This window comes from Patagioenas fasciata, chromosome 6, assembly GCF_037038585.1.
Source record: "Patagioenas fasciata isolate bPatFas1 chromosome 6, bPatFas1.hap1, whole genome shotgun sequence".
Lineage (NCBI taxonomy): Eukaryota > Metazoa > Chordata > Aves > Columbiformes > Columbidae > Patagioenas > Patagioenas fasciata.
Window position 1 is genome coordinate 13707812 of NC_092525.1, and position 27953 is coordinate 13735764.

The 27953-nt window shown below is 47.5% G+C and overlaps 1 protein-coding gene across 1 annotated transcript in view; it reads left to right on the top strand.

Annotated features, from left to right (window-relative positions):
* The window catches only part of PAPPA2 (pappalysin 2), an 89422-nt gene that overhangs the window by 26036 nt on the left and 35433 nt on the right, over positions 1-27953 (top strand). The window contains exons 3-13 of the mRNA XM_065842386.2: positions 2063-2208; positions 9099-9392; positions 10134-10326; positions 11887-12008; positions 13726-14218; positions 14764-14892; positions 17015-17106; positions 17356-17549; positions 18742-18879; positions 21930-22065; positions 22288-22507. Coding sequence (XP_065698458.2) covers positions 2063-2208; positions 9099-9392; positions 10134-10326; positions 11887-12008; positions 13726-14218; positions 14764-14892; positions 17015-17106; positions 17356-17549; positions 18742-18879; positions 21930-22065; positions 22288-22507 — 2157 coding nt within the window. The remainder of the gene's footprint in view (positions 1-2062; positions 2209-9098; positions 9393-10133; positions 10327-11886; positions 12009-13725; positions 14219-14763; positions 14893-17014; positions 17107-17355; positions 17550-18741; positions 18880-21929; positions 22066-22287; positions 22508-27953) is intronic.

A 27953-nucleotide genomic window follows, 5' to 3' on the forward strand; every position in this document is an offset into this window, starting at 1 on the left:
GTGGGAGATCTCAGGGCCTGGTGAAGACAAGTTGGTCATCTCATTTCATCATTAAATGCTGCCATACAGTCCAGCCAAGATTTTCTAAAGTGACTGACATTTCAGAGCTGTTTTGTTGCTGGGAAGGTGGGTGAGATGTCTCCAGCCCAGAATGGCCTGTTGGGGCTGACTGGCAGGGGAGAGGTCGTCAGCAGATCCTGACTATACGAGTAAGAAATTTTTGACACTGAGAGTGGTGAGACCCTGGTCCAGGTTGCCCAAAGAGGTGGTGGATGCCCCATCCCTGGAGACATCCCAGACCAGGCTGAATGGGGCTCTTAGCAACCTGAGCTGGGTGAAGATGTCCCTGCTCATGGCAGGGGTGGCACTGGATGAGCTTTGAAGGTCCCTTCCAACCCAAACTATTCTATGATTCTGTGAATATTTGACACCGCTGGATGCAATGGCTTCTGAAAGTCTCTTCTAGTTTCACATCCCGGGAAGTGGCCCTTAGGTTTTGTGGAGCTCTGCTCCACATGCCATCCTGCTCCAGAGTACTCCTGAAATCCTGTTCCTCTTTTCTTTGCTTTTTCCTTCTCCTCTTCCATTTGCTGTAGCAACCTCTCTCTTTCTAAACAAGCCTGTTGGTACAATATAATAACTTGACTAGGGATCTTGCCATTTCAAACAGTGTATTTGCACATCTCTCATTGGTTTTCCCTTCTCACTTCACATCTCGGATGAGAACTTGCCTTTTTCCCCTTAGCCCATGCTCAGCTTTTGGTCCTTCCTTCCATAATTCAATGCAGAGAGGAATACACCAATGAACACCACTTCTACAGAAGCTGTTTGTCCAAATATAGCTGGTGTGTCTTCATGGCTAGTCCAGTGTAAAGAAACAGTCGCGTTCCCTTCATAATCTCTCCCTGCAGCTCAAAGATGCAAGTTGCTCCTGGAAGCATGGGAATTGAGTGAAATGCTTTCCACCACCTTAATGTTGCTGTTGGCCTTATGCTGCAGGTTTAGTCACTCTTATGACATATTTCCACAATGGTGCGTTTCCATCATCATTCCACAGTGATGTTTTGAAGCCTTTCCATGAGTTATTTTTTCCCTGCTTAGAATCTCTTCATAGCTTCACAGGTCAGGGTCCTCAGATTTTGAAGACTTAACAACACCTTTTAGAGACTTAGAGATTATGTCTTCTAGGGGCTACCTGTCCTAGTGTTGTCTCAGCCCGTGAGGTTAATGGCACTGATGGTGGAAATGGTAGTACATTATTTAAAAAAGTATCTGGCATTTACAGCACAACCCAAGGCCCTACAATCCCATTGCTATTATTATTATTTGAATTGTTATTGCTATTATTAAGTTAGGTCCTGCTCCTTTTACACAACTGAGGACCTGAGCTCCCTAAAGATCAATGCTGGGACTGTAGGTGTACTGGTCAATGTAACAGAGACCTGTGCAGGAGGGAGAGAGAAACCTAAATTTCCTGACTGCTGAGTTTGTTTCTCCAAGTGCTGAGAGACATGTCACATTGTGAGGATCATTTCATGGATACCCAGACATACCCATGGGTGTTACTGCTCTGCTGCAATACCTATTGCCTACACATCTCTTCTAGCTCGTTACTTTATTGTGCTGTTTAGAGATGGATGTCTCTTTTCCCCAGCAGGACTGACCTCTGCATTTCCTTTCTTCTCCCGTTATGCCTCCTATTATCCTATTTGCTGTCGTCTCTTCCATCCCTGTTGTTGGAAAACCTTGTATAAGAGTAGAACATGTCAACAAAACTACCGTAATTAGCAGAACTTATTCAGATTTGCATGACTGCCTCCCACCCAAACCCCTCACTAGCAGGACTTGCACCTTACAGAACAGAATTAGTAGTGTCATGGAACATCCTGCTGAAACTTGCAGAGTTTTGCCACGCTTTACCAAATGCTGCTGGTTTCATGGAGTTGAGGGTGGAGTCTCCAGTCTACTGCACCCTTTTGAGGTTATCTACAAGTGGTTCCTGTTTTTCATCCTTGTTATGTTGAAGTTTATGCTGATTATCTCCTCTCCCTTGTCCTTGCAGGGCATACATGAGTGTAAAGGAGCTGAAGGAGGCCCTGCAGCTGAACAGCACCCACTTCCTCAATGTTTACTTTGCCAGTTCGGTGAGGGAAGAGTTGGCTGGTGCTGCCACTTGGCCATGGGATAAAGAGGCCCTTAGTCACCTGGGTAAGTAAGCTACCCCACTTGTGGGTCTCAGGGTTGTTGGTTTTCCTCCCTCTTGGTTGACTTTGCAGAAAGAGGCTGCCATGATTTGGTTCAACATTGAGGATGTTTGATGAGAAGGTAATGACAACAGGCTTTGGGTGTTCCAAAAGCTGCTGCTGTAAGGAAAGGAGCTGCCTGTACCCCATGTCCATGTGGATAAGGTGGTCAGGACTTCCAGGTTTTTATGAGAAACTTTTAGTGGTGAAGGCAGTGAGACAGTGGGATGGAGAGCTTGGGGAGTGCTGCAGGTTCATCATCAGTACAGGTTCTGGAGAGGGGTTTAGACTTGCGCTTGGCTTGTCTGGGACCTTCCAGGTCTGTTTTCCAGGATTCTGGAAATGGTGAACTTTGCTTTGCAGCACTTAATGACAAATCAATAAGCCAAGACTGTCAGTGATTTCAGAGCCAAGACTCAAGATTCGAGCACTCCAGAGCAGTAATCACAGACTACTTCTGAATCCAGCTGCGAATGTGAGGGTGACTATCAAATTAAATGATTTTTTTTATAACTTGGCTTACTACCTGCTGGAGGCAAGGTTCTCCTTGGCTTCAGTGAACTCAAGGCAGATCCTTCGGGTCATCAGTCCTGGCAGGCTACAAAATAGTCAAAACGGCAACTGTTTCACTAGAATGTAAATGTACTGTGTATTTTCTCCTACTTCTGCTGTGTCTCTTTTTCCTGCCTCTCCCTCCACCTCTTCAACTTTGGAATTTTTCTGGCAAAGCCCTTTATGCTTTGCAGTCAAAACATCTAAAGTGTTTCTCAATAAGTAACTGGAAATAATTACTCCTGACACCTGCACAGCAGACCTAGACCTTCTGCTTTTACAAGTGCGTGATGTTCAGCCCTTAAAAGTTTTACACTGCTGTTAAAGACCTGTTTTAAAGTTCTTTTTTGCCAGCTTCCCTCCCTCAATGAATTTCAGGACTGTTTTTTCAATAGTCTATTGCTACAGTTGCTTGTTGAGGAAGGCAAATCTCCATGAAATTTATTCCTTCAGCTTCCAGAAATCACTTCCAATGCTCAGTTTGACAGTCATCTTACTACAGCAAGTGCTTCAGCCCCATGTGTTCCTCTCAAACCCCTCCCGATGGCTCACAAGAAGTTGTACGGAAGGGTATTTGGGGTGACTGGTTTCATCAAAAGCTTGCATTTAGCTCCAGTGTCAGAGTTTGTGTCCAGCCAGGGACAGAAGAGGTGACACCATCTGGAAATGTTGGATCAGGGTTTGCCCGCGGAGGTTCAAGGGGAAAGGGGTGTTGTCTTGGCTCTGGTGCCAGAGCTGTGAAGTATGAAGCTGGATCTCAACTTCCTTGAGGCTCTGGCACAGACTGAAGACTTTGGTTCAAGACTGTCCTTGGTTTTGGATTTAATGAGTTTGTGAGGCTGGGTGGTAGACGCTGTTCTCTGTAAACAGTAGGTTCCACCGCGTCATCAAGTGTTTTCTACTGCACACAACATATATTATTGTTCAGCATAGAAGAAACTTAGGACTCACCAGGTCATGAATACATGGCCTTTGTCAAAAACCCCTCACAAGAGGCTGCTGAAAAGTCTGAGTAGATGTGAAGGTAAAGCAGTGAGGGAAGGTCAAGGAAAACCTTTGGAGGACTGAATAATAGTTTGAGGAAAAATTCCCAAGCTTTAAAAATCTACCAGTGACCAGGGATGGAGACAGACCCCTTTCTTGTGTAAAGACCTGTCTCCAAGAAGACAGAGTCCTTCCCTTGCACTAAATCTTGCTAATCTCCTCTCTATCCTGACCTTAATATTTTAAGGTCAGCACACAGGCCCTGCTCCCCCCATGTCACTGTCTGCTCCCATGGAGCAGAAATGCCATGCTGATTTTTCCCTGTGCAAGTTCAGACCCTCTCCTGCTTTGGTTCTCCTACTGAGTCAAATAGATTCTTCGAGCTTGACTCAACTTCTCCAACAAGACAACCTACCTCTTTGCTCCAGATAGTTTTGGTCAGATTTTGCCCTGTTTGTTTCTCTGAACTGGACTTGCTTACATATTTCAAGAGAATCACTATGAGACTTTTTGTCTCCAACTGCATCCCCTCCCTCTATTTCATCTCTTCCTCTCATCCCAAAGCTCACTAAACATATTGTTTCCAAATTGTTCTCCATCAGTTCTTCTCTAGATGTTATCTTAACCTACTGTCTGGACTCTGAACTCCTTAGAAACCATACTTTCATGACCCTTGAGTATGTCGTTCAAGAGGGTCCTCCTCAACTTCTGGAATTATTCAGTAAATTGTGGGTTTTTTTATTCCCTTCTCTTCACCTATACTTGTTTTGGGCTATCAGAAATTAAGTGACTGATCCTATACTGGTGACTCAGAGATTTATTACTTTCCTCCAGATTATTTTCCTGAGAAAATGTGAGTTTCAGGCAGCCTCTCTGAAGGTTTAGAGATAGTTTACCATGTTAGAGCAGTACTAATACCAACCAACAGCAACTACACTTGTTGAAACATAAGAGATAATAACTGACTTGCAGAGGGTGAACTGGGCTATGGCAGTTCTATAGACAATATTTCAACTGCTGTGGAGCTCCTAGACAGGGACAACTTGCAGCTAGCTAGAAACAGAGGTGGAAGATCTCAGGTCTGTTTGCACCACTCCCTCTAACCATACTGTCTCAGTCTTTCCACCATCATCACAGTGAGCTCCTCTCAAATTCAGAGTTCTTGCTTGGAGTCTGGAATGAATTTTCTGAGAACTTAGAAGTAAATCTTTTAAACTACAAAACAGAAGGAGTCAAAGAAGTCCTGTTCTGTAAAAAAACTTAACTTTCCACAGTGCCTTGCCTCAAAAACCCTAAAAATGTAATAATGCAGATGCTTTAAGCTTCATGTGTATCTGCATGTGAACTGTATTTGCATAAACATGGTCGAAAGGCAAGGGAATTGTGAATATTTGATGTTATAAATACTTTCTGTAGTTATATAAGCTGAGGCCAGCTCATATATCTGGCTGAGATCAGTGGATCCTGAAGGAGGGCCAGATGTTCCATCAAAGGTACCTTAAGCAATGGCCATCTTCCTGTCTGACTAACCGTCATGCGTTTGTTCCATTAATTGCTGTGACTCAGTGTTTGGGGAAGACTGGCCCGATGATACAGGTTCAGCTTTGTGGTTTGCTGTTTAAAGATTCTGTGTTTGCTTGAGCATGTGTCCTCTGCTACAGCCCTGACCCAGGAACAGGTTGGCTTCTTGGGGGTTGGCTTGATCCAGAGGTCTTTATCATTGCAGTTGGTCATGACTGGAAGCAGGGCAAGGTTCTGGTTCTGGGAGGTTCCAAGAGATGTGTGAGTGAAGGTGGGGTTCACACCAGTGCTAATGGACTGGGCATCTCTTGTTCTTCATGCAGAGTTCGGGCTTGTCTTTGGGGACATGGTGAGCTCTGCAGCCTTAGCTGCTACATCTGGTCTGGAGGGAGATGATGTTGTGGGGCCAGACCTGAAGCTTTCCAGCTGCTTGGCCTCAGTTGGGTGGGCAAGTTCAAAGAAGACTCTTGTTCCCCTGCCTTGGAGTGCTGGACCCTCTTGGTGTCACAGGGACATGATATTGAAGTTTTTAGTGTCATTATATAAATGTTGACCCTGGGGGCCTCCTTGGGCTGGTTCTCAGGCATGAAAGGGAGAAGTCACTTAAAGCCCAGCTTAGCCCATCTCTCAGGGTAGGAGGAGACAGAGGGAAGAAGTAAAGCCTGATCTGCAGAGGAGACAGAGGGGAGGTTGATCCTGTCAGGATGTTATGAACATTTCCACATCTTGCCTTCACAGCCAGGACCCTGCAGAGGGGAAATACAACTTCCCAGTCCAAAGCTGGGAACTCTCCCAGCTCATCAGGGAGCTGTAGGGACAGGGAATGGAAGGATGGGGAAGAAGGCAGAGTTCTCATGCTGTTTCTAATCCTGACATTAAATTAGCTGTTAAAAAAAACAAAAAACAAAAACGAAACAAACCACAAAAACCAAAACAACAACAGCAACAGAAAAAACGAAAACAAACACCCCAAAAAAACCCCACAAACAAACAAAACAACCCCCTAAAAATGACTGTCCTTTTGTGGAGTGTGGGGGAGGAATGGGATGGGGAAGCCAGCAGAGAGGAGGGAGGGACAGGGGTATCCCAGCCTTGGCATCCCTCCTCTGTGACACTTTTCTCCCTCCCTGTATTGGAATCCCATTTATTCCCATGTGGGAAGTGTTGGGTTTCTGCTGGAGGAGGCTGCTTGGTCACAGGGCCTCCTGTGCCCCCGGTGCTCAGCCCCATTCCTTGTGGTTAGTGCTGCAGGATGCGTGCATGGCTCTCGCATCTCATTTATTTGTTTATGAGCACTATTTTCTTTCCCCGTGCATATTCCTCTTTCCAGACCTTTGGGCAGGCAGCTCCCTGCCTGCTTAGGCTTGGGTTTGGCTGCAGAGATGCCTTTTCTTTCTGCTCTCTCTTCTCTCTTGCCATGTTTTGATTAAAATGAGAAGCAGGGTTTTTTTATATGCTCACTGGGTTCTCCATCAATGGGATGCCCTTTGCTATCTATAGCATTTACAAGCCTGGTAACTGAGGGGCTTGCAAAAACATTAAATATTGACAGGATACAACATGAAGGTCCCAAAAGGATTTTTCCACCTTTGTACCTTTTTGTGGCCCATCTTCAGCCAACTGAATGGCCAAGAAATGACTGATGGGACACAAGGTCTCCTGCTCTGGTATTTTACAGCTGGGTAGAAAGGGAATGCAGCTACTTTGTGACCCATCCTTTGCCTCAAGCTGAGATGCCCTGGGCATGAGGTCTGCACTGTAGGGAAGAAAAACAACAAATGTGAATTTTTAATTAAGAAATGGTGCCACTTCACAGGTCAGTGGTATCTCTCAGCCATTCCATGAGTTATACACACAGGCTGCTCCATAGTAGATGACACCCTTATTTCTTCACCCACTTGCAACCCTGTTGGGCTTGAGAGAATTGTTCAAGGCATCTCTGAAGGCCCCTTTCCAACCCTAAACCAGCATTCCTCCAGTGTGGTTCCAGCAGAGGAGTCACAGTCTTGCTGTCCCTTGCCAGGGACACAGTGATATGAAGAAAGTCCTGCTGGAAGGAATGCCCTGTAGCTGAGGACATGAAGTTGTCCAGTAGCACACAGAGCTGATGCAGGAGCAGATTTTGAGTGGTCTATGCTGTGGTTGCAGATGGGATCACATGGTGGCCCTCTGCCTGTTTTAACTTTTCTGGAGAGGGCAGCAATCAGCAGCAGAGATGCAGTAGCAGAGGCTCTGTGAGGTAGCTGGCACAGTAAATTCTCCAGGGCCATGCAAAGGAGAGAAAGCTGTGCTGGAGCCAACTATTCACTGTGCTGCCATCCAAGCTGTCTAGGCTAAAAGTAGTTGGGTAAAACCAGCCTCCCATGCTATGGAGGTATTGCCTGGAGTTTGCTTTTCACCCCCTTGTCTTGCTGGTATTCCCCAGCCTTTGTTCCTGCACTGTAAGGCAGCATGGAGAAATGGAGGGAGCAAGGAAATGAGAAGAAGAAAGGGGAGGAAATGGCCAGTAAAAAATCGCAAAGGAGAAAAATGCAAAGTTTTCCAGGAGGTTTTTCATTTGGGCAAAATAAAGAAATAAAAGCGGACCAGAGAAGAGCTATAAGTTTTGTTCTTGAGCATCCTCTGTGGACAGCTTCTCAGCAGATGTGGTACAGGGTGTAACATCCCAGGTCAGGAGCTGGAGATGCTGGCAGTGAACAAAGGGAAGGTTCTGTTCCACCTGGCTTTCCTCAGCATTATTGATCCTTGCTCTTCCCATCACAGACAGGTGGGCAGGAGAGGAAAAGGACCTTGTCCTGCAGCTCAGGGGCAGCTTAGGGCAGGATCAGGGTCCCATCCAGCTCTGGGAAGTTTCTGGTGGACTTAGCCCATATCCATGCTCCAGCATATTTGACAGTTGAACCTGCACTAAACTGGCTTGGAGATGACCTGCCCCATTGTGCCCCCTTAAGTCAATGGGTTGGGGTGCCACCGTGAAGAGGTGTAGGAATCTGAGTGGAGGGGTTCTAGCCTGGTTTGCTTGGAGCACCTTGTCTACACAAACCTTTTTGAAAGAGAGGAAGAGATCTTCAGGAGCTCTGTTTTGGAAAATCCCACTCCAAAATACACAGTGAATTTGAACCAGGTTTGTGGTAGAGGTTTAGTGGATTGCAACAGCACCTCGTATGAGTTTAAATTTACTCCTTAGGGTCTGGTTTGGAGGGTGAAGCAGCAGACCATTGATGCTGTCTGAATAGTGGCTAGAGGCAGCGTGTTTGAATCTTTGTACTGACTTGTGCTGAAGGTGGCTTCTAGTTGGCACAGCCCAGTGTTTCAGGAATTTGCTCAGCACCTTGTCCTCTTCTCCTGCCATGTGGACTCGTATGCTTCAGCCACCTGACTAGGCTAGAGAGGGTCTTCTCTGGTATAAAAATATATCCCTGTAAACCCACCATGTGTCTCAGTTTGGCACCCTGGCTTCAAACCTCATATTCAGTTGGAAGTGTGAACCAAAGCAGACACTGAATTACAAACATGCAAAAAGATACAGGGGGAAATGGTAGCTGAAATGATTGAAAATGTTGGGGGGAGTGGTGTGATCAGAAAGGGAAGAAAAACCACCCACCTCATTCCACTGCAAGAGGGCAGAAGAGATCTCTTCCCATTGTACAACAGGGTGAATACATCCATCTCAGGTCTCCATCTGGCACCTCATTTGTGACCTGGAAGCACGAGAGGAATTTTATCTAGTACAGGTGAGTACAGCACCTACCTGCTCCCTCTTTCTCTGGATGACGTTCTCTGCACTTGCAATTCCAGGTGGAGTTGTCCTCAACCCTGCTTATTACGGTATGCACGGCCACACCAACACCATGATCCATGAAGTGGGCCACGTCCTGGGGCTGTACCACGTCTTTAAGGGAGTGAGCGAGCGGGAATCTTGTGACGATCCCTGCAGGGAGACAACTCCGTCCATGGAGACAGGAGACCTCTGTGCTGACACTGCCCCCACCCCAAAGAGCAAATTCTGTCGGGATCCAGACCCCACCAACGACACCTGTGGCCAGATGTATTTCACGGGAACGCCCTTCAACAACTACATGAGTTACACAGGTAATGAGTGGTTGTCCTTAGAAAAGGGATCACCTTCCCTAGAAGCTTGAGTTTCTCTCCCTTCTGCCTCCATCAATATTCTCTTCCCTCATTCTGCACCTGATGCAGTCCCTCCTGGTACATTGGGATGCTGCAGCCTGTACTTGCAGAGCTTCTTGGCCCCTTTCTTGCTGCAGGTTGTTTCCATCTCTCCCTCTCTGCTAGTCTGTCCTTGAACATGCATCTAGTGCCTTAGTACCTGCATGGTGGTGTGCCTTTGTTCTCCAGTCTGGCAGGAACTTTATTATTGCTACTATTTATTATTATTGCTACTGCTGCTACTACTATTACAATTTTTGACCTTTGAGTTGAGCCCTTTTAACTTGGTTTCCAAAGGCAATCCAGGACAAGCGAAGCCTAAAGAGCAATTCTGTCCCTCCCTGCTGACCCACTGCAAGTCCCATGAGGACGATGGCACTGCCCAGGCCTTAGAGCTGGTGGGAGCATTAGCTCAACGTAAGTTGAGGCTTCCTGGAGCTGCAGTGGCAAGTGCAGGGCTGTGGAGCTGCTGAGGCAGTGCCATCTTGTGGCTTTGGGGACACATGACAGCAGAGAGTCCTGACAGGAGAGCCACCACATGCTGGTGTCTCCCAGGTCTCCCCGGAGGTCCCCAAAAGAGAGACTGGAAATCAGGAAGGGTGCACATTGCCGTGCCCCGATGACCGGTCCCTGCCACCCTCGGCCTGATCTCTCTCCACCCAGATGATGACTGCACCAACACCTTCACTCCCAACCAAGTGGCCCGGATGCATTGCTACCTGGACCTGGTCTACCAGCGCTGGGGCCAGAGCAAGAAGCCCACACCCATCCCCATCCCACCCATGGTCACAAGACAGACGTGGGACTCCCTCAGCATCTACTGGCTGCCTCCCATCAGCGGCGTCATCCATGAGAGGTGAGGGATCTGTTGTTGCTGTGCGCTCGAGCTTGCACAGGAGCCTGCTAGAAGGGACAAGGGACCCTTTGTGGTGCAGGACTCCCCATCTCATTCTGCTTGGTCACCTCCAGCAGAGCTGGAGTTCTGTGATGGTCCCGCTGGTACATGGGCTCTCCTGCAAGCCTTCTGCTGTTGGGGTGCCTGGGGGAGAAGCCAAACAGTGTCAGGAAGCCACGCCAATTCTTAAACCCTAGAGTGAAATCACAGAGTGAAAAATGAGCTTTATTTAGCACTTATTGTATAAAATAGCTATTTACCAGGAGGAAATGCAGCCTTGTGGTTAAGGCAGGGAGCTCAGACCGCAAGAGCTGGGTTTCGTTCCCAGCGCTGTCACGGACTCACGGTGTAACTAACTGGGGGTAAGTCAGGAAACTTTTTGAGCTGGAGAAACAAGGCTGAGGAACTAGAGTTGTTTGGCTGGTGAGCAGTGCATGGTCCTGAGCACCGGGTGGCTGTTCTTCTCCCCAGTGCTGGAAGTCATTGAGACCTGGACATACCACCAATGCCTCTATTCAGTAGCTCCTCTTACTAAAACATTTTGGTTTCCTTCAGGTTTTAGGTCTATGCTTTTAACAGGAGACTCAAAGTGCACATTAAAGAGCTCCTGAACTTGTTTTAGAGCTGCTTCACAAAGCTGTCTCTTGCAATTAAAAGAAAAATGCTGTTTGAGGGCATCTGGGCCACTCTCAGATCAGTGTCTGCTGCATTTTCAAAGAACCGGTGCTCTCCATGATTGGCCTTTGGCCTGGGGATAAGAACATATGTCTGTTATCCACCCAGGCCTGAGAGCCTCATGGGTGCTAGGTGTCCTCAGATCATCCAGACAAACTGCTTTGGTGGGGAGTGGAGTGGTTTAGGAGCAGAGAAACATGGGTCTAGAAAGCAGGTGCTGGGTCTTTGTATCCATCCCCAGCTCTTGCTCATAACCAGGTCAGGAGCTGGTCTGGGGTAAGGGTCCTGCATCCCTTGAGATGAACTGGTCAAGGAAATGGGCTGAGGCTGGACCTTATCTCTTTCCTTATTAATTACTATTATATTAATATCTACTATGTGTAATTAATATATATTATATATTATACAATATATGTTATTAATTATTAATTATTCCTAAATTTCTTATTGCATTATTGTGACCCTTTTGTGTGACAGTAGTGTTGAAACTCAAAACCTGACTCTGAGGTTTAGCAGAAACAGACCCAAGTGTGCCTACCCAACTGCAGAGGCATCGCCATGGAAAGTGTTGAAGTCTGTTTGCTCTGCTTTGTGGGTAGGGAACAGGTTCATCCAAAATTACCCAGAGAACACGTAGAAGAGGAGAAATTAAATGCAGCTTGTCCCACAGACACTTTTGTTTTCCTATCTTTGAAGCTTATTCCAAGCAGGTTGAGATGCCCAGAGGCTGCTTGATCGCTTAGCTTTGCTTTTCCAGCTTCCCATCTGATCCTGCCTGGATAAATGTGGATGGAAAATTAACTGGTCATTATTAGACAGGCCGATGCCTTTGTCTTCTGCCTGCAGGGAGCAGGACACATTCTGTGATGACTGTGCAGAGGACGGCACCTTCCGTCAGTACGTGCATGAGGCCTCTTCCCCTCGGGTCTGCGATTCCTCTGGCTACTGGACCCCAGAAGAAGCAGAAGGTAAATATCTTCTCTCTTTCCTTGGCTGTAAATCCCCCAGACAGAGATGATCCTGTTGTGGAGATGGAAAAGAAGTTTGGTTTTGTTTTGTTTTGTTTTTTCTTTTAGTGTCTCCTTTTTGGGGAGGCTCTTTAGGTGAGGAAGGACTTCTAGGAGCCTGGGAGATAACTACCAGCTGGCTTTGGACAAACACCCCAATATTAACTCCGGTCATTGCCCGGAAAGGTGTTAATGAGAGATACTGATCAAAGGAAGGGGCATTTCACTAAAATAGAAGTCTTATAACATAGATGTTGGGTTGTATGTAGTGGACATGCTGCTGTTGAACCACATGGAGTTCTGCGCATCTGCTCGTTTGAGCCACCAAAGTCAACTGAGAGTGGCTGCGGAGAAAGTGCAGTTTGGGCATTATTACAGCTTTGAGATGTAGCCCATGCTTTGACAGGAGGAGTGCTGGGATGTAGCTGAGATTGTGTGTCTGAAAACTCTTTAAGTGTCCCTTGCTAGTGTTGCGAGTTTAGCGGGGGAGCGGTGGGGAAAGGAAAGAAACAATCTAATTTGTGCTCATTCAGTGATACCAAACAAATCAACGCTTAGCTCACTTATTGTCAGCGGTACCCATTTCCCTTGCCTGTCTGATTCACTGCCAAATTAAAACTGCTGCTGGAACTATTGCATATTGCTTTCTCCTATGCATGAACTGCAGTTATCGCAAGTCCCTGTTTGCTCTGGTGTAAAAGGTTTTATGGTTTTGGGGAGACTAATATTTAATGGATGCAAGCTTTGAATTGGTGCTGGGTCCTGAGGAATGCTGCCAGTGGCTGGTGAAAACAAGGGTGTTTCTACTCCAGGACGATGAACTCAAGTGATGCTTTCTGAGAGTGAAATCCCAACCCCACGTTTCTCTTGCTGAGTCAGGAGAGGCAGGCTGGGCATCTGAGGTCAGCCTGGGTACCGTCGTGGTGCAGGAAGAGTCATCCAGAGCTGCTTCCCTGGCTGGTCTTGCACCTGGTCCCTTCCTAACTGTGACCTGTTCCAGTATGTACCTGTGAAAAGCTTCAATCTCGGCTCAGCTTATGTTCAAATCTATGGAGCCACAGGGACCTGACATTCAGGTGCCTTTGGCAAGCTTTTAGTGCCCATGACACTACAGAGCAAGATTTGCGCCCCCCAACTGGGTCCAGGCTGTCCCTAGAGCTGCTGGTGACACTGACCAGCTACAGCGTGGACACCTTTGCCCCTGTTTCTTACAAGGCTCAGCAGATGTGGTTCTTGTATGCGTAGCTAGGAGTTGGGCAACTAGTGGCGCTTATTGCTTTCTAGGATGTTAGGACAGATGCCACCATCTCTGCATGCATCTATCATAGAACAGTTTGGATTGGAAGGGACCTTCAAAGCTCATCCAGTCCAAGCCCTGCCATGAGCAGGGACTTCTTCACCCAGATCAGGTAGCTCAGAGAACTGTCCAGCCTGGCCTGGGATGTTTCCTGGAATGGGGCATCTACCACCTCTCTATGGTTGGTACCCATCTATGGGTGCCTCTCTATGCGAATCTACCCACCTATGGGTATCTGCCATCTATGGTAGATCCACCATGGATCTCTATGGGTGGTACCACATCTATGGGGTACTGCAGGGAGGATTGCTCATCTGGGTCCCTTGTGAGGTCAGTTGTCCCCTGGTTCTCACCACCATCATGTTTATCCCTTCTATCCAGGGCCCCCGGATGTGGATCAGCCCTGTGAGCCCAGCCTGCAGGCTTGGAGTCCGGAGCTCCATCTGTACCACATGAACATGACGGTGCCGTGTCCCCAGCCAGACGGCTGCATCCTGGAGCTACGCTTCCTGCACCCTGTCTACCCTGATTCCCTCACCCTCTGGACCACGTACCTCTCCACAGGCTCTCCCAAGGTGTTGTCTGACATTGAAGTCTTGACAGAGCAGGGAGAGTCAATCCATTTGGGCCCCCTGGACACCTTCTGTGATGTCCCCTTTACCGTGAAGCTCAACATCCCTAAAAAGGTGTCCGGAGTCAAAATTTACACCTTTGACGAGAGGATGGAGATAGACACGGCCTTGCTGACCTCCATGCCCCACAGCTCGCTCTGCTCCTCTTGCAAGCTGATCCAGTACAGAGTCTTCCGTGACCCCCCCTTTGCAAATGGGTCCCCTGTCACCCCAGCACAGGCACAACGGAGGTTCATTGACATGTGAGTGACAGGGCTGCTCTGTCACAGGCTGAGTGGGTGGCTGGGGCGGTTTTGATGGACCTCCTCAGGTCCTGCCTTTGAATCCCTGGATGGTTTTGCTTGTGTTTTGTGTTTTTCCCCCCACGGGATTTACTGTATTCAGCGCCATGAGCAGATTCCCTATTCAGCATCCAGGAAGCTTGTTGCAGAGCCATTGTGTTAGCACAACCCTTGCCCAGGAGCCCAGGCTAACTATGAGGAGCTCATTAAACCCAGCAACATTTTCCCCATCAACATGATTAGTAAAATGATCGTTCAAGTTAATGTCGCCAGCTCCCCAGCTCAGACCCGAGGGAAATAAGCAGCAGGCCCCTCTGCATGACCTGGCAGAGACCCTTTTCCCACAGTCCCTGCCTCTGGCAGTTTAGAGTATGAAAATGTATGTCAAGCTGTGGTGCTGCCTGGGCACAAACATGTGATTTCTATAGCTGTGGTGAGCAAATCTGTTGCAGATGTCTGGGTTGTTCTCCTGCTGCTGTTTGGTCAAGTCCTCTCTGTTCTTGCAGGGATGTCACACCTGGGCAGGTGTACCTCTACCAGGTGCAGGCAGTCTCTGGGACAACCTCAGGAGAACCCTCCCCACCGCTTGTCCACGTCCACGGAGCGCCCTACTGTGGGGATGGGAAGGTGACCACGTAAGTCAAGAAACCCAAGCTCTCAACTGAGGTTCTAGGAGCTCAAGGGACTTGTAAATTAAAATAAAATTTTAAAAACAAAACCAAAAGCAAACCCAAAACCACACACACACACAAAATTAACAAAACAAACCCCAAAAACTCATGTGCCTTTCAATTTATCAACAAGACCTCTCTTTACTTTTTTGGTAATGAAGAATGTGGCCTCTAAGTCATGTTTTAATCCTGAAACTTGGTATCTTCTGCAGTACAAGGATCGAACTCTGCCCTATTTCGGAACAAAGACATGTTTTCAGTCTTTCAGTTTCATCTAGATCATGTACATCTTAATGAAAACTCTGTCAAGAATGAGTTTCAAAGAGCATTTGGGATGGACTCTGGCAAGCTGAGCAGAAGGCTCTAAACATAGTGTTAGAAACACGGAGTCATCTGCAAAGGTCATGATCTTGGAGTAATAAGCAGGACACCAACTGAGAAATGTGAAGCAGAGGTTTGCTTGCAGTTCTCTGCTTCTGTCCACAGTTATTTCTAGAGTATAATTTTTAGCAAGTGAAGCAAGCATAGTGTGAGTGAAGGATGATGAAAATGGACAGAAATGTTTTACACTGAGGGTGGTGAGAGCCTGTCCCAGGTTGCCCAGAGAGGTGGTGGATGAACCATCCCTGGAGACATCCCAGGCCAGGCTGGACGGGGCTCTGAGCAACCTGAGCTGGTGGAGATGTCCCTGCTCATGGCAGGGGTGACACTGGATGAGCTGGGAAGGTCCCTTCCAACCCAAACTATTCTGTGATTCTAAGATGCCATCCTTCCCAAAGGGAAGCACCGCGTTGTTCCTCCACCCAGGGGTACTTGGCTGAAGATGCTGCACTGACTCCCTCCAGCAGATTGGACTGTAGAGCTTGTGTTATGTTGAATGCCATGTGCATGGCAGACGGAGAAGCAGGGTCTGGATCAGGGGTTGCGCTGGCTTGGCCGAGTCAGGGTTAACTTCCACAGGGGGCATGACACAGCCAGGACAGCTGACCCAAAACTAGCCAAATAGGGGATTCAGTACCATATAAGGTCATATTCGGCTATAAAACGAGACTGGCCGGGGCAGGGGGAGTCTCACTGCTGGGGGCGACAGGATGCTTTCAGTTCTCTCCGGGTTTGCCAGGTGGTGAGGTTGTGCTGAGATCCAGCACTTTGCATGTTCTTTTGTTATTGCTTGTTTGGGTTTTGGTTTTGTTTGTTTGTGTGTGTTGGGGTTTTTCTTTTCTTTGCTTTTTTCTGGTCACCTTTTTGTTTGTTTGTTTGTTTTTTGTTTCCCCTCCCACTGTTCCCTTAAACTCTTATCACACCGGTTTTGTCCTTTGTTTCCCGATTCTCCTCCCTATCCCACCGGGGAGGGGTGAGCAGAGCAGCATGTGAGTTTAGTTGTTGGCTCTGGGGGGGAAGGTTGAGCTGGGACTAAACTATACCAGGGGTCCAACCTGAACATCCTGTGTGTGCAGTCGGGAGAAGGCTCCGGGGAGACCTTATCGCGGCCTTTCCATACTTAAAAGTGACTGATAAGAAAGATGGGGACAGACTTCTTAGCAGGGACTGTTGTGACAGGACAAGGAGTCTTAAACTAAAGGAGGGGAGATTCAGGTTAGATATAAGGAAAAAAAAAAAAGATCAGGGTGGTGTAACACTGGCCCAGGTTGCCCGGAGAGGTGGTGGATGCCCCATCCCTGGAGACATCCCAGGCCAGGCTGGCTCACCTGCTTCATCTGGGGCTAATTATGCCAGTTTTCTGTATTTTTTAGCTTTTTCAGACTTCCAGGTTACTCAGATGCTTGGTTCTCTATTTCCTCCACTGTATATAGCTTAGTTTTCTCCTGTGGTTCTGGCTTCAGCCCTTATAAGAAAGCCACAGTATAGTCATGCCCTCTCCCATATGCTGTTTTCAACCTCTTTTTATCACATGGCAAGATATGTTGTTTTCTTTCCTCTAACGTATTCCACATGTGGTTCTTCCTCTTCTCCTTGCTTCTGTGAAAATGGAACCAAGAGATGGGGTCCTCACCCATAACTGGGCAGATGCACAGGAGTCTTGGGTCAAGGGTGATGTTAACACATCTGTCTGTTGTCCTCTTAGGAGCCTGGAGGAGGAGTGTGATGATGGGGACTTGCTGGATGGAGATGGCTGTTCCAGGAAGTGTAAAAAGGAAAAAGGCTTCAACTGTGTCGGTGAGTTCAAATGGATTGAGACAGCCTTTTTAGGCAGGACTCAAAACTGTATGTTATTCACGCTGCTTTTCAAAGCACGGGGTGATGCACCTCATCACAGCAAAACGTGGATCTGCAGCTGGAGTGATCCATAGAGCTTGTCAGGTGGTGGAAAATCCCAGGGCTAAGTGGCCAGCAAACCTGGGACAGGAGGAGGTGTTTGCACCTGGAGCCTGGTTCGTAAATGGGTCATCCCTGGTCTCCTTGCAGGGGAACCAAGCCTGTGCTATGTGCACGATGGGGATGGTGTGTGTGAGCCCTTCGAGAAGACAAGCAGCATCCTGGACTGCGGTCCCTACACACCCGACGGATATGTGGATCTGTGGGCAGCGAAAGCCTACGCCTCCCATCAGGATGCAAAGTCCTGCCCTGCTGCCTTGGCCACTGGAGAGCCTGTTGTGAAGGTGAGTGAAGGCATGGCCAAAAACCAGGCTTTTCTAGAAAAGCCCATGCAGTAAAGCTGGGGAAGTCACTGCTGCAAGAGTGTACTGAGGTAAAACCAAAATCTGCAGAGTAGCTCTGCAATTGTTCATTCATTGCTGTCTTCCCATGCCAGTAGAAGACCTGGGCATCTCTCACATCCCTCTTACAGTAAACTCTAAGCCCAGGAACTGCTGTACATAAAAGGGTGTTTCATCAAGGCAGGGAACGTCTCCCCTGACCATGCAGTTTGCTAAACAGTGACCACCACTGTCCCACCAGCCAAAATGCACAACTTTAACTTTGTGAGTAGTCCAACTGTCCACTAAAAAAAAAAAAAAATCCCATAAATCTAATGCCGTATAAGGTCAGGGCCAGAAAGTATAAAATCACACACCTATCAGCATCTGTGCTGCTTTCAAACTGTCTGATCGGAAGCCAAGGAAAAAGATCAGTGCAATAATTACCATCTTTTATATGAGCTTTGGAGCAGGGCTGGGAGGGCTAGGATGGGATTTCACCTGATATTGGTGTTAATGTAATGTGTGGATGTTCTTTCCAAGCATGCTGAAGAAGGGCGACTAATGTGCAGAGAGGTCATACTTAGCCCTTCATACGTACATTTCTGTTGACCTGATATGAGGAACAATCCTCTTGAGACCTACAGCATGATCAGATTGCCTAGATGTACATGTTCAATGAGATGCCTTGTGCTCAGGTGTCTGCTTTGCTAGAACAACACAGTTATCTCTCAGGTTTTTCCCTTCAGGCCTATGGGGACATCGGGGATACCACAGGGCATCAAATGGCACAGAAGATGGGCATTTGGGCAAATGAATCATACTTTCGGATCTCAACAGCCCAGCCAAAATCAGGAGGCTGTTGTCTTCCCTGCCATCTCACAGCTTGACTCACTGTTTCTTACTCAGCCCCACAGACACATGGGGTGCTTAACAGCATATCTGCAGCACCTCAAAACGGCAAAGGCCTCCTGTGCACATATGTGTGTGGTGACATGTCACTCCTGCCTAGAAACCAACAACCTAATTGTCTTCATGCTAGGAACCACCTTGGGATCCTTCTGAATGTTTGCTGAGTCTTCCTCGAGGTTCTGTAGGTGCTGTTTCTTTCACTTCCCTTGCTGCTCTCTGGATTAAAATAAACATCTCGTTTCAGGTCTGTAAATCTCAACTTCATGATGTGCCGAAGGACCTTTCCCTGGCTGCCTGGTTCCCCTGTGCTCCCAGCCAAGATAATGCTCAGGATCCAGATGAGGCGAGGATGCCCTTGGGTGGTGAGGGAGTTTGGCTCAAGGTAAGCAAGATGTGTGGTCAGGCACAGGAGGATTTGCTTGTCTTTGCCCCAGCACCTAGACAAATACCCATCCTTTTCCATCCTGTCGGAGCTACAGCAGTCTTAAAACCCACTCAGGTAGGACTTGATGTCCTACCGAACTCTTCACAAACCCCAAATACCTTTGGCCAGGTCTTGCCCCATTCCCACCCTGAACAGCAAACCCATCCTGGGGCAGATTGCCAGGAGAAGGGCTGTGCCCAAACCCAGAAGCCCTGTGCCATTGCACCTGCAAAGGGTTGGCACAAGCTGGATTTAAAGTCCTTTAAAGTCCTTGCCTTTGTTCCCCATGGCTGTGAAGAGCAACAGAAGGTACCTGGAGATACTCTGCCACCCTGAGAGGTCCAGAGCACTCCAGGTTGCTGCTGAGAAACCCAAGCTGTAGCATACAGGTCCTCCTGCCACTGATGACTAGACCAAAAGGGACACTTCTGTGCCCAAGATGCTGGTCCTGCAGCCTGATGGGGGCCCAGGGACTGCCTTTGAGAGGATACTCATCATCATAGGGGTGGATAAAGGAGCCTGGAGGGCCCAACCTCTCTGTCACAGCAGGGCAGAGGAGAGCTGAGGTTTAGGCCAAAGCAATTTTTACAGTGTTGGTTTTTTTTGTTTGTTTGCTTGTTTGTTTGTTTGACCACAGCCATGGTTTAGAGGTTTTGTGGCTGTTGCCTGATATTACTGGGAAGCTAGGCTCTGCCATGCTGCTGCTTCTGCAGTTTGAGGGGCACCTTGCCCTGCTTTGCTCGAGGTGGTGTAGGAAGGACCTCTCCCCAGGACGCTTGGATGACTTGGTGAACAGTCAAACCTGAGTCAATAAACATTGCTATTGTCTCTGAGGTCCCCTGGCTCTCCAAAGAACTCCCTCTAACAGCTTCCCCCCCTCCTTCTTCCTTCTCTGTGTGCTCACAACCTACTTCCAGCTTCAGTCTCTGGCCATGACAAATGTGTCTCCTTTCTTCCTTTGCTGGTGAGAAAGCAGCTGTCTCCCCGTCTGCCCTACCTAGATGAAAGCTGGCTTCCCACTTCTCAGCAGGGGTTAAAGCGTGTTCCAGTTTTATTGGAGCTTGTGGTCAGTTCTCTTCCTCTATGCATGTTTATATTAAAGACTTTCATTACTGGTTCTCCATGCTCTCTTTAGGAGTGCTATTATTTTCCTCCCATAAAATTATTTATGGACTAGTAATAAATATGCTGTTTTTCTTTTTTCTTTTTTTTTTTCCCCCCCCTTTTTTTTTTTTTAATAGAGTTGGCCTGATTGGTAACATATTGAGTTAGGAAAGACAGCTTCTTGTTGACAGTTACAGCCTCCTGCCTGGACAGGACTGGTGCTGTTCATGCACACGGATACCCATGTGTGCATGGTGTTTGGTGGCCACTACCTCCCATGGCCGTATTAAAGCCTTTACACCTGTGTCACCCAGGTTAGAGCCACACCACAAAACTCATCGGGTGGTAGGAATCACTTCCTACAGTGTTTCTCAAGAGGTGGCACCAATGAGCAAGGGAAAAGCTGGGTCATGCTGGGAATGGGCTGGGGACCAGACGGATGGTTGTCTGTCCCACTTGAGGATGTGTCTGCCACGCACCTTGGGTCTGCCTGCAGGTGGAAATTGTTACCATCTGCAGATCTCTGGCCATGCTTTTTTCTCATTTTCTAACACATTCAATGAGGAGAGAAATCAAAATCACTTGTAAACAAGTCAGGATGTAGAACATGCAGGTAATTAAACAGAAAGTGGGAGTGGGAGAAAAATGAAGATGATAGCCTGCTGTGGCCAGGCACATAATATATAATTTTTTTTTTTAAATGGGATATTTGTTAAGTCAGCTGCTATTGGTCTAACTTGGGACCAGTGTCCTTCACTTCCAGGCAGATGTAGGAAGGGAAAGACTAAGCCCTCCACCTTAAGCTGTGCAGTCCAGGGAAAGCCTCACCTGACATCTCCAACCATCTCTCCTCCCCTGAGGAACCATCAGAGCTGTTTGGAGAAGCAGGCAGCAGGTGCTTGAGTTAAAATAGGCTGGTCCCGTCCCTTGGGGCTTCCCAGCTACAGCTCTGTCCTGGGGGGCTCCTTGGAGCAGACCGTGAGCAATGCCTGGTGTGGCACCAACCCCTCGAGGCTGAGCTGCCATCACAAATGGGGTGGTTGTCCCTTCTGCTCCCGCAGTTTGCTCCTTGGGCTGTGCTCAGCCAGCCAGGACTCGTCCTCCTGCCAAATACACCTTCGCCTTGTGTTTCTGGCCTCCCTCAACAAAAACACTCCATAGGATGGGTCTTGATCAAAACACATCCCAGCATTGGGTGGGGGGCACCAGGGTGGGGGAGAAAAACATTTCTATCCTCTTACTTCCAAAGAACAACATCTGCCCTGCCATGATTGATGCTGCGGGTTTTTCCTGTAGCCTTTGGGGCTGCAGACAAGTGGGGAGCTGTCAGCTCTCCCCGCAGGCAGGGCTTCATCCCACAAATCTGTCCGCGCGTTGGCTGAGGGACAGTTTGCAGTCACTCTGGGCACTGGAGCCATTATTTGTGGGTTCTGGATTTTTTTTTTTTTTTTAATGGAAATATTTGGGTGGCAGGACAGGTAGCTGTGCTCTCTGGGTGCCTCGCTTGCCTGGCTGGCACTGTGCGGGGTGGGAGTGGGAGCCTGGTGAAGGGAGGGCAGAAAAGGGGTTATCCAGGTCTCGGACAGGTGTTGCTCAATTTTTTTAAGAGCAGCAAATGTGGAAGCTGAGAAGATGCCATGAATTTATGGCAAGGCAGGACTGATACGCATGGGGAAGATTAGTGAAAGGGAGAAGGGGAACTGGTAAGGAAAGGGCTGTTCTTACAGCCTTCCCTCTTCTCTTCCCACCTATGTGCTGCCCTGCACATCTGCAGTCTCCAGTCCCCTCACCCTGCTCCTGCTCTCTCCCAATGTGCCCTCTTTCTCTCCCTATTGCACTTGTGGGATCAGAAAGGCTGTATTTGACATGCACGCTCTCAGGGTCTCTCTTGCTCTCCTGCCCAGGTGTGCTTTGAGAGACCTGTGGTGGCCACGTCCCTCCTGGTCTTCCTGGCCTCTGACGGCACCATCCCCAGCAACCAGCGCAAGTCGAGGGTGACCGTCCAGCTGAGCGATGTAGATGGGCTGAACCACTCTTTGGGTGAGCATCCTGTGGGCTATGGCACCAGTCCGTGCTGTGCCGACAGGGACATCCACCATTGCTTAGTTGGGTGTTGGTGTCCCCTGTCCCTCCCCTTGCAGCATTTTCTGCTTCCCAAGCTTGTCTGTTTGGATGTGTCGGGGAGCAGAAGAGGTAAATCAAAAGCAGATATAATATCCTTGGAGCTGAGCTAGCGGCATCTGTCTTTACCCCATCTCGCAGGGATACATGAGCTGTCATGCCAACACAACCCCGTTGTCATCAACATCACCCATGGCCAGGAGGACCCATCTCCCTGGGCTGCTTCAGTGCTGCTCAACTTCTCTTCCCCGCTTGTGGGCATTGCAGCCGTGGCCTTACGGACCTCAGCTCAGCCAGGCTCTTCTGAACCCAACACCTGCCTCCTGCGACACAAGGAAGGACAAGGCCACCAGCACTACAGGTATGGTCTCCCTGGGGCATGTACTGATGGGTATCTAGAGCCTCTCTATCTTCTGGGGCTCTGTGCTGCAGTCCTAGAGTTTTTAGTTTTGTTTTTTGTTTTTTTTCTGTTCGCTGAGTGTTTCTTGACTATTCTCAGGTGGCTTTTGAGGTGCTGTTGGAAAATCCAGTGCAAATAGTCTTTGCTTATCTCACTGCAGGAGAGGCAGGAATATAGGTTTTGCACATGGCCTGTGCATCTGCACAAAACGGCATTAAAGGACCGTTCCCTGCTGGGGAAACCAAGCTCCCTCTGCTAAAGGAGTTATTGCTGAGGGTTACTGCTGAAGCTGAAATGTAGACTTTTTCTGCACGTGTTTTATAAGCTCAGCCTCCATCCATCCCTCTCAGGCTTCCCCACACTGCAGGAGGTGGGGATGAAGCTTCCTTGGTTCCCTCAGTCTCCTCTTCTTCCTCCCCGAGTCTCACACTGCCCTCGTCATAACTTGGTGATAAAAATAATAGTGGCAACAGCACTTTAATTTATTGATGTCTGGCACTCACATGCATCTGCCTGTCTTTACAGAGCAGCAAATAAGAGGATTGTTGTCCAAGATACACTAAATAAAGAAGGCAGAAGGAGTATACTGATTTTTGGGTCCAAACACTGCTGGAGCTGTGGGGGCGTTAGAAGCGAAGGGCTTTGACTGGGGTCATTGCATTGCTGCTACTGTCATTTTTCTTCTGCTGATGGCCCTGGATGGATGAACGTCCCTGATAATGAATGAGCATGCATGTGTTTGTCTAAAAGCTTGTGGGATCATGGTACAAGTGATTTATGTCAAGCTCTGGAAGCCATGAATATCCTGCAGTTGTGTTTTACTTTTTTTTTTTTTTTTAAGTGCATGTGTGATTTACACAGAAACATAAATCTTATTGAGTCAGCATATAAATATTATTCTCAGCCTTACATTAAAGGATCAGCGTCCACCTGAAATGCAGTCTGTTTCCTCCGGGTAGCCCTTACAGCTATGTACACACAGGCTTCTAAGACCCCAGCCAACTGATGTGGTTTTTCAATTACATTTTCTCATCCTTTTAACATAATTTTGCGTTCTCGTTGCTTGAGAGCTTCCCCCTTCCCCTCAGAAGTGCCTGCGAGGAGGAACAGACTGACCAGATGCAGCCGATGGATGTGGAGAAGCTCATATAGGGACAAACAGAGAGGAAAATAGATGTGTTTTTTCATCTTTAAAGGCCTTTTGAGATCATTGACTTCTCATCTCGCTGCCATCCTGCGTGGTCCCTGTGGCCTCGGCTTAGCTGCAGAATGCTGAATCGCAGGTTAACACACGTGCCCTTCGCAAACACTCGGAGTAAATCAGATCCCCAGAGTTTTCGAAGGAGGAAATGCTATTTATAGTATTGCTTTTCTGGACAAAAGGCTTGAATATTTAGAAGGAGGTTAGGCTTACAGTCTCCAATAGTTTCAGTAATAGTAAAGGATCTGCTTCTGTTAAGTCAGGAAACATTCAAGCATCCCCTCCTTATTATATATCTTTAAATCTATTCCATCGCCAAAACAGAAGTATTTTTATTTTTAAGGGCTAATAATCCGTTTCATTTAAGGCAGGTGGAGTCTTGGGGGGAAAAATATCAAGGAATATAAAATCTTAAGAAGTTTAGAGACACTCAACTGTAAAAGATCACAGATCTGTTATTCCTGTAAGGAACTGAATTGACTGTTCACACGCACCCAGCCTCATATATACAATATGTGCATGTGCTTTCCTAAAATAATCCAAGAAAGGGACAGTAACAAAAACAACACAGAAACGAGGTTTCCTGACTTTGGTCTAGAAATGCTCATTGTCAAAATAATAAATATGTGACAGCTTGGTATTTCTGCAGCATCTTTCATCTTGAAGGATCTCAAAGTGCTTTGCAGGCTGGGGAAAACAAAGAGACCATGTTTTTGCTGATGAGATGCAGCCATCTCCAGGTTGGGATGCAGCAGGTGTTTGATGTTAAAAAAGTACATCTTTTATTTGAAAAAAAGAGTCTTTTTCTGGTTTCGGACCCTCTTGAGGCACTGAGAGTTGGAAGGACAGTTGCAGACCAAGGTAGCGTGGTGTCCCTCCATCGCACCTTGCTCCCAGCACCAGGACTCCTCTCTACCATCTCTACCAGCAAATCAGGCCTCTTTGCTTTCTATATCAAATCACAACCTGATGGGGTCAAGCAGAAACCAGACTTCTGGAGAGTTTATACCCAGAAACTCAAAGTATTCTGCTTTCATCCTTTTCTTCATATTTTAAAACTGAACCACAGTGCCTCCTGTTTATCTTGGTCCAAGCTATATACTGAACCAGGGGAACATTGTTAATTTCCTCCATTGTGTTTATTTTTAGCTTTTAAAAAAAAATTATGTTAGCATATGCTGGGAAATGCCTTGGCAAGTTAACAGGAAAGGTGCTAGAAAATGCAGTCTGCATTGTGTTTCTGTTTCCTCTGTGAGTGGCCTCCTCTGGTCCCCCAAAAGTGGGTTTAGTGCATCAAGAAGTGTCTGGTTTGCATCCCTTTTACAGGGCAAGTAGGTGTCAGGGAAAGAAAATCAGATGGAGGGAAGGGGTTGTTTACATATTTTCAATTGTTAAACTTTATTCAGCAAAGAGAGGAGGGTCATTCCCCAATCAGGTTTTATTTTGTTTCTTTCTTTCTTCCAGGGGCCAAATTTATGCAGGATCAATTTATGAACTGCATCTGTGCTGGTGTGAAAATTTGTGGGGTTCCTGGGTAGAGACGCTGGTGTTTCATAGAATTGCAGAATAGTTTGGGTTGAAGGGATCTTCAAAGCTCCCCCAGTGCCACCCCTGCCTTGAGCAGGGACATCTTCACCAGCTCAGGTTGCTCAGAGCCCCGTCCAGCCTGGCCTGGGATGTCTCCAGGGATGGTTCATCCACCACCTCTCTGGGCAACCTGGGCCGGGGTCTCACCATCCTCAGTGTAAAAAATTTCTTCCTTGTGTCCATCCTGAATCTCCACTCTTGTAGTTCAAAACAATCAGCCCTTGTCCTATCCTTTCTGTCCCTCTGGCCTAGGGTGCCCTATGGTTTTAGACTGTACACAAAGTAGATGGACCCTTATATTGGGACCCCAGGATCACCCCTGATGGGCTGAAACATGCTCAGGTCAAGATGTACCTCCATCCTCACTCTGTCTTCTTCTTGTGTGCACTGTCAACATGGAGTTGTCTGCCACGAGGACAGCACATGTTGCCGGGACATCTCTTCCCTGTCTCTCCCAGGTGCAGCATAAGGCACATCAGAGCAGGTTGTGTCTATACTGCACCATGCACATCCTCTCCCCATGGCCTGGAGGAGAAAAACTCTCAAGAACCAAGCCTAGGATCCTTATCACCACCTTTCCTAGGGCATGGGCTTATCTCAGGCTTTGGCTCTACCTTGGAGACCTATCAAGGTGCTTCTTCTCTGGCAGCAAAGCTTGTTGACTTGTGATGTTCCTCTTATGTGTCCCTGACTGGCTGATGGCCAAGGCTCCACTGTAAGATTTGATCATTTGTTTCAACCAGTGGCTTCACTGTCCAGCTGGAAGATGGCAAGCGAAACATGTGGAGGTGCAGGGACCATTTTCATGGGCTGCCCCGTTCCATATGCTCTCTGCAGCCTAGTCAGCTTCTTCAATTTAATGCTTTATATGGGCTTTTTTTTAGGATGCTCAAGGCTACTTCTGCCCTTCTCTGAGACTAGCCAGTCTCACCTAGGAAAAAAGAAAGATCTCCCAATACAAAAGTTTTTCATCAATTTGATCTTGAGTCAAATGCAGAAGCTCAGCAAGAAGCAGAAGCTTAGAGGCAGGGTGCTTGGTGTCACCTCATGGAAAGGGCCACTCAATTTGATAAACTTGCTCTAAGCATGGCCAGCCCCTGATACATCAAGGAAAGGCGAACTACAACACAGAGCCCATTTCCACAGAAACGGGATTAAATCTGTGCTCCAGCAGGCTCTCTTATCTCATGTTACAGGTTGCAGGAGGGGACAAGTCCACCATCTCCCCTGCTGAGCTATTCTTATATCCAGTAAACCTCTCTGCTGAGAAGCTGTCTCTGATTTCAAGATGAAAGTTGTTACTTTTGCTCCATCCTTGTCAGAAAGGTCTAAACGCCTCCTGCCAGCCAACTGCTTTTCTGTGTGTGTCTGTACAGAGTGACCGGATCCTCTCACTATCTCCACTCTGTCATGATAAATACTTTTTTTCTTCTTGAATCTCATAGTGTAAGTCTTGCTATCTAGCTGTGGCTTCTGCTGGCAGCTCCCTTTTGAAATCCCTCTGCTATTGCTGTGTCCTTGGTGGTGGATGTGCATCAGAAGTGCACTCCTCTGGACAAGAGAGGAGGTGGCAGAAATAAGGTCAGCTAGCCCAAAGTTGACAGTTCCTTCAGCCTCACTTTCTGTGCTTCTATAAACCTATTTTCGTATAGCAAGCAACAGAAAAAAAACACGGAAAGGAACTGTCTGGAAATATATTAAGGTTGATCTGCTCTTTTCCTTTTCTATCTTTCCCACTATGGCTTTGGAAGGGCCAACACATCACTTGACATCTTGCTGGTGCCTTTTCTCGATCTGTGAGGTGGATGACAGTGGATGACTCACAGGGATGTTATTTTTTTTTTGCCAAGTTTCTTTGGGAGTCACGTACAGAAGTAAATATCTTTTCTTGAGGTGGCAACCTCAAGGAAGATTGTAATCAAGAAGCATCACCACCGTTGGGTCTGTACATGTAGCCTGCTCCCACAAGGATGGTTGCCATCAGATTTACTGGAAAAGTGAGACCTTTCCCCTCTCCCAAGAAACATGCCTGAAGGGAGAAATTCCCAAGTATTTCCAAAACACCTTTCCTCATTTCCTAGCTATTTTCTTTCGCTAGACCACATTGGGGTAAACATATTTTATCTCACTGATGTTCAGTGCCACAATCCAGACTCCACCAGGGTATGTGCACTGATTACTTTTAACTTCAGGAGATTTGGCTGAAGCCTCTACCTTTCCATCAACATCTCCTATAACACCCACCACCCAAAAACAAAATTAAAAATTGCACCATGAAATGAACTTATTATAATAGTTTTCTCTTGGTTGTGCTGGAGCTTGGTAAGGACTGTTTTAGCAGCAGTCTTTGGGTTGAAAGCTTGGGTAGATACTGCAGCAATTTACAGATGACTTCTTATACTTCAGGCAGCTGTGCTGTATTCGGCTTGGCTTACCTTGATTTGGGGATCCATCGCTATTTTCTGGGTTCTGTGAAATAACTGCTTGTAAAATGGGAAATCTCAGCTTTTCAGAATTTGGGTTTTGTCACAACAGGCTGTTTCCCTACCAGCGTTGTCACCACTGGTTGAACGTGCTCCATTGCTGGCAGATGCCTCCTGCTTTTATTATTGAAAGATG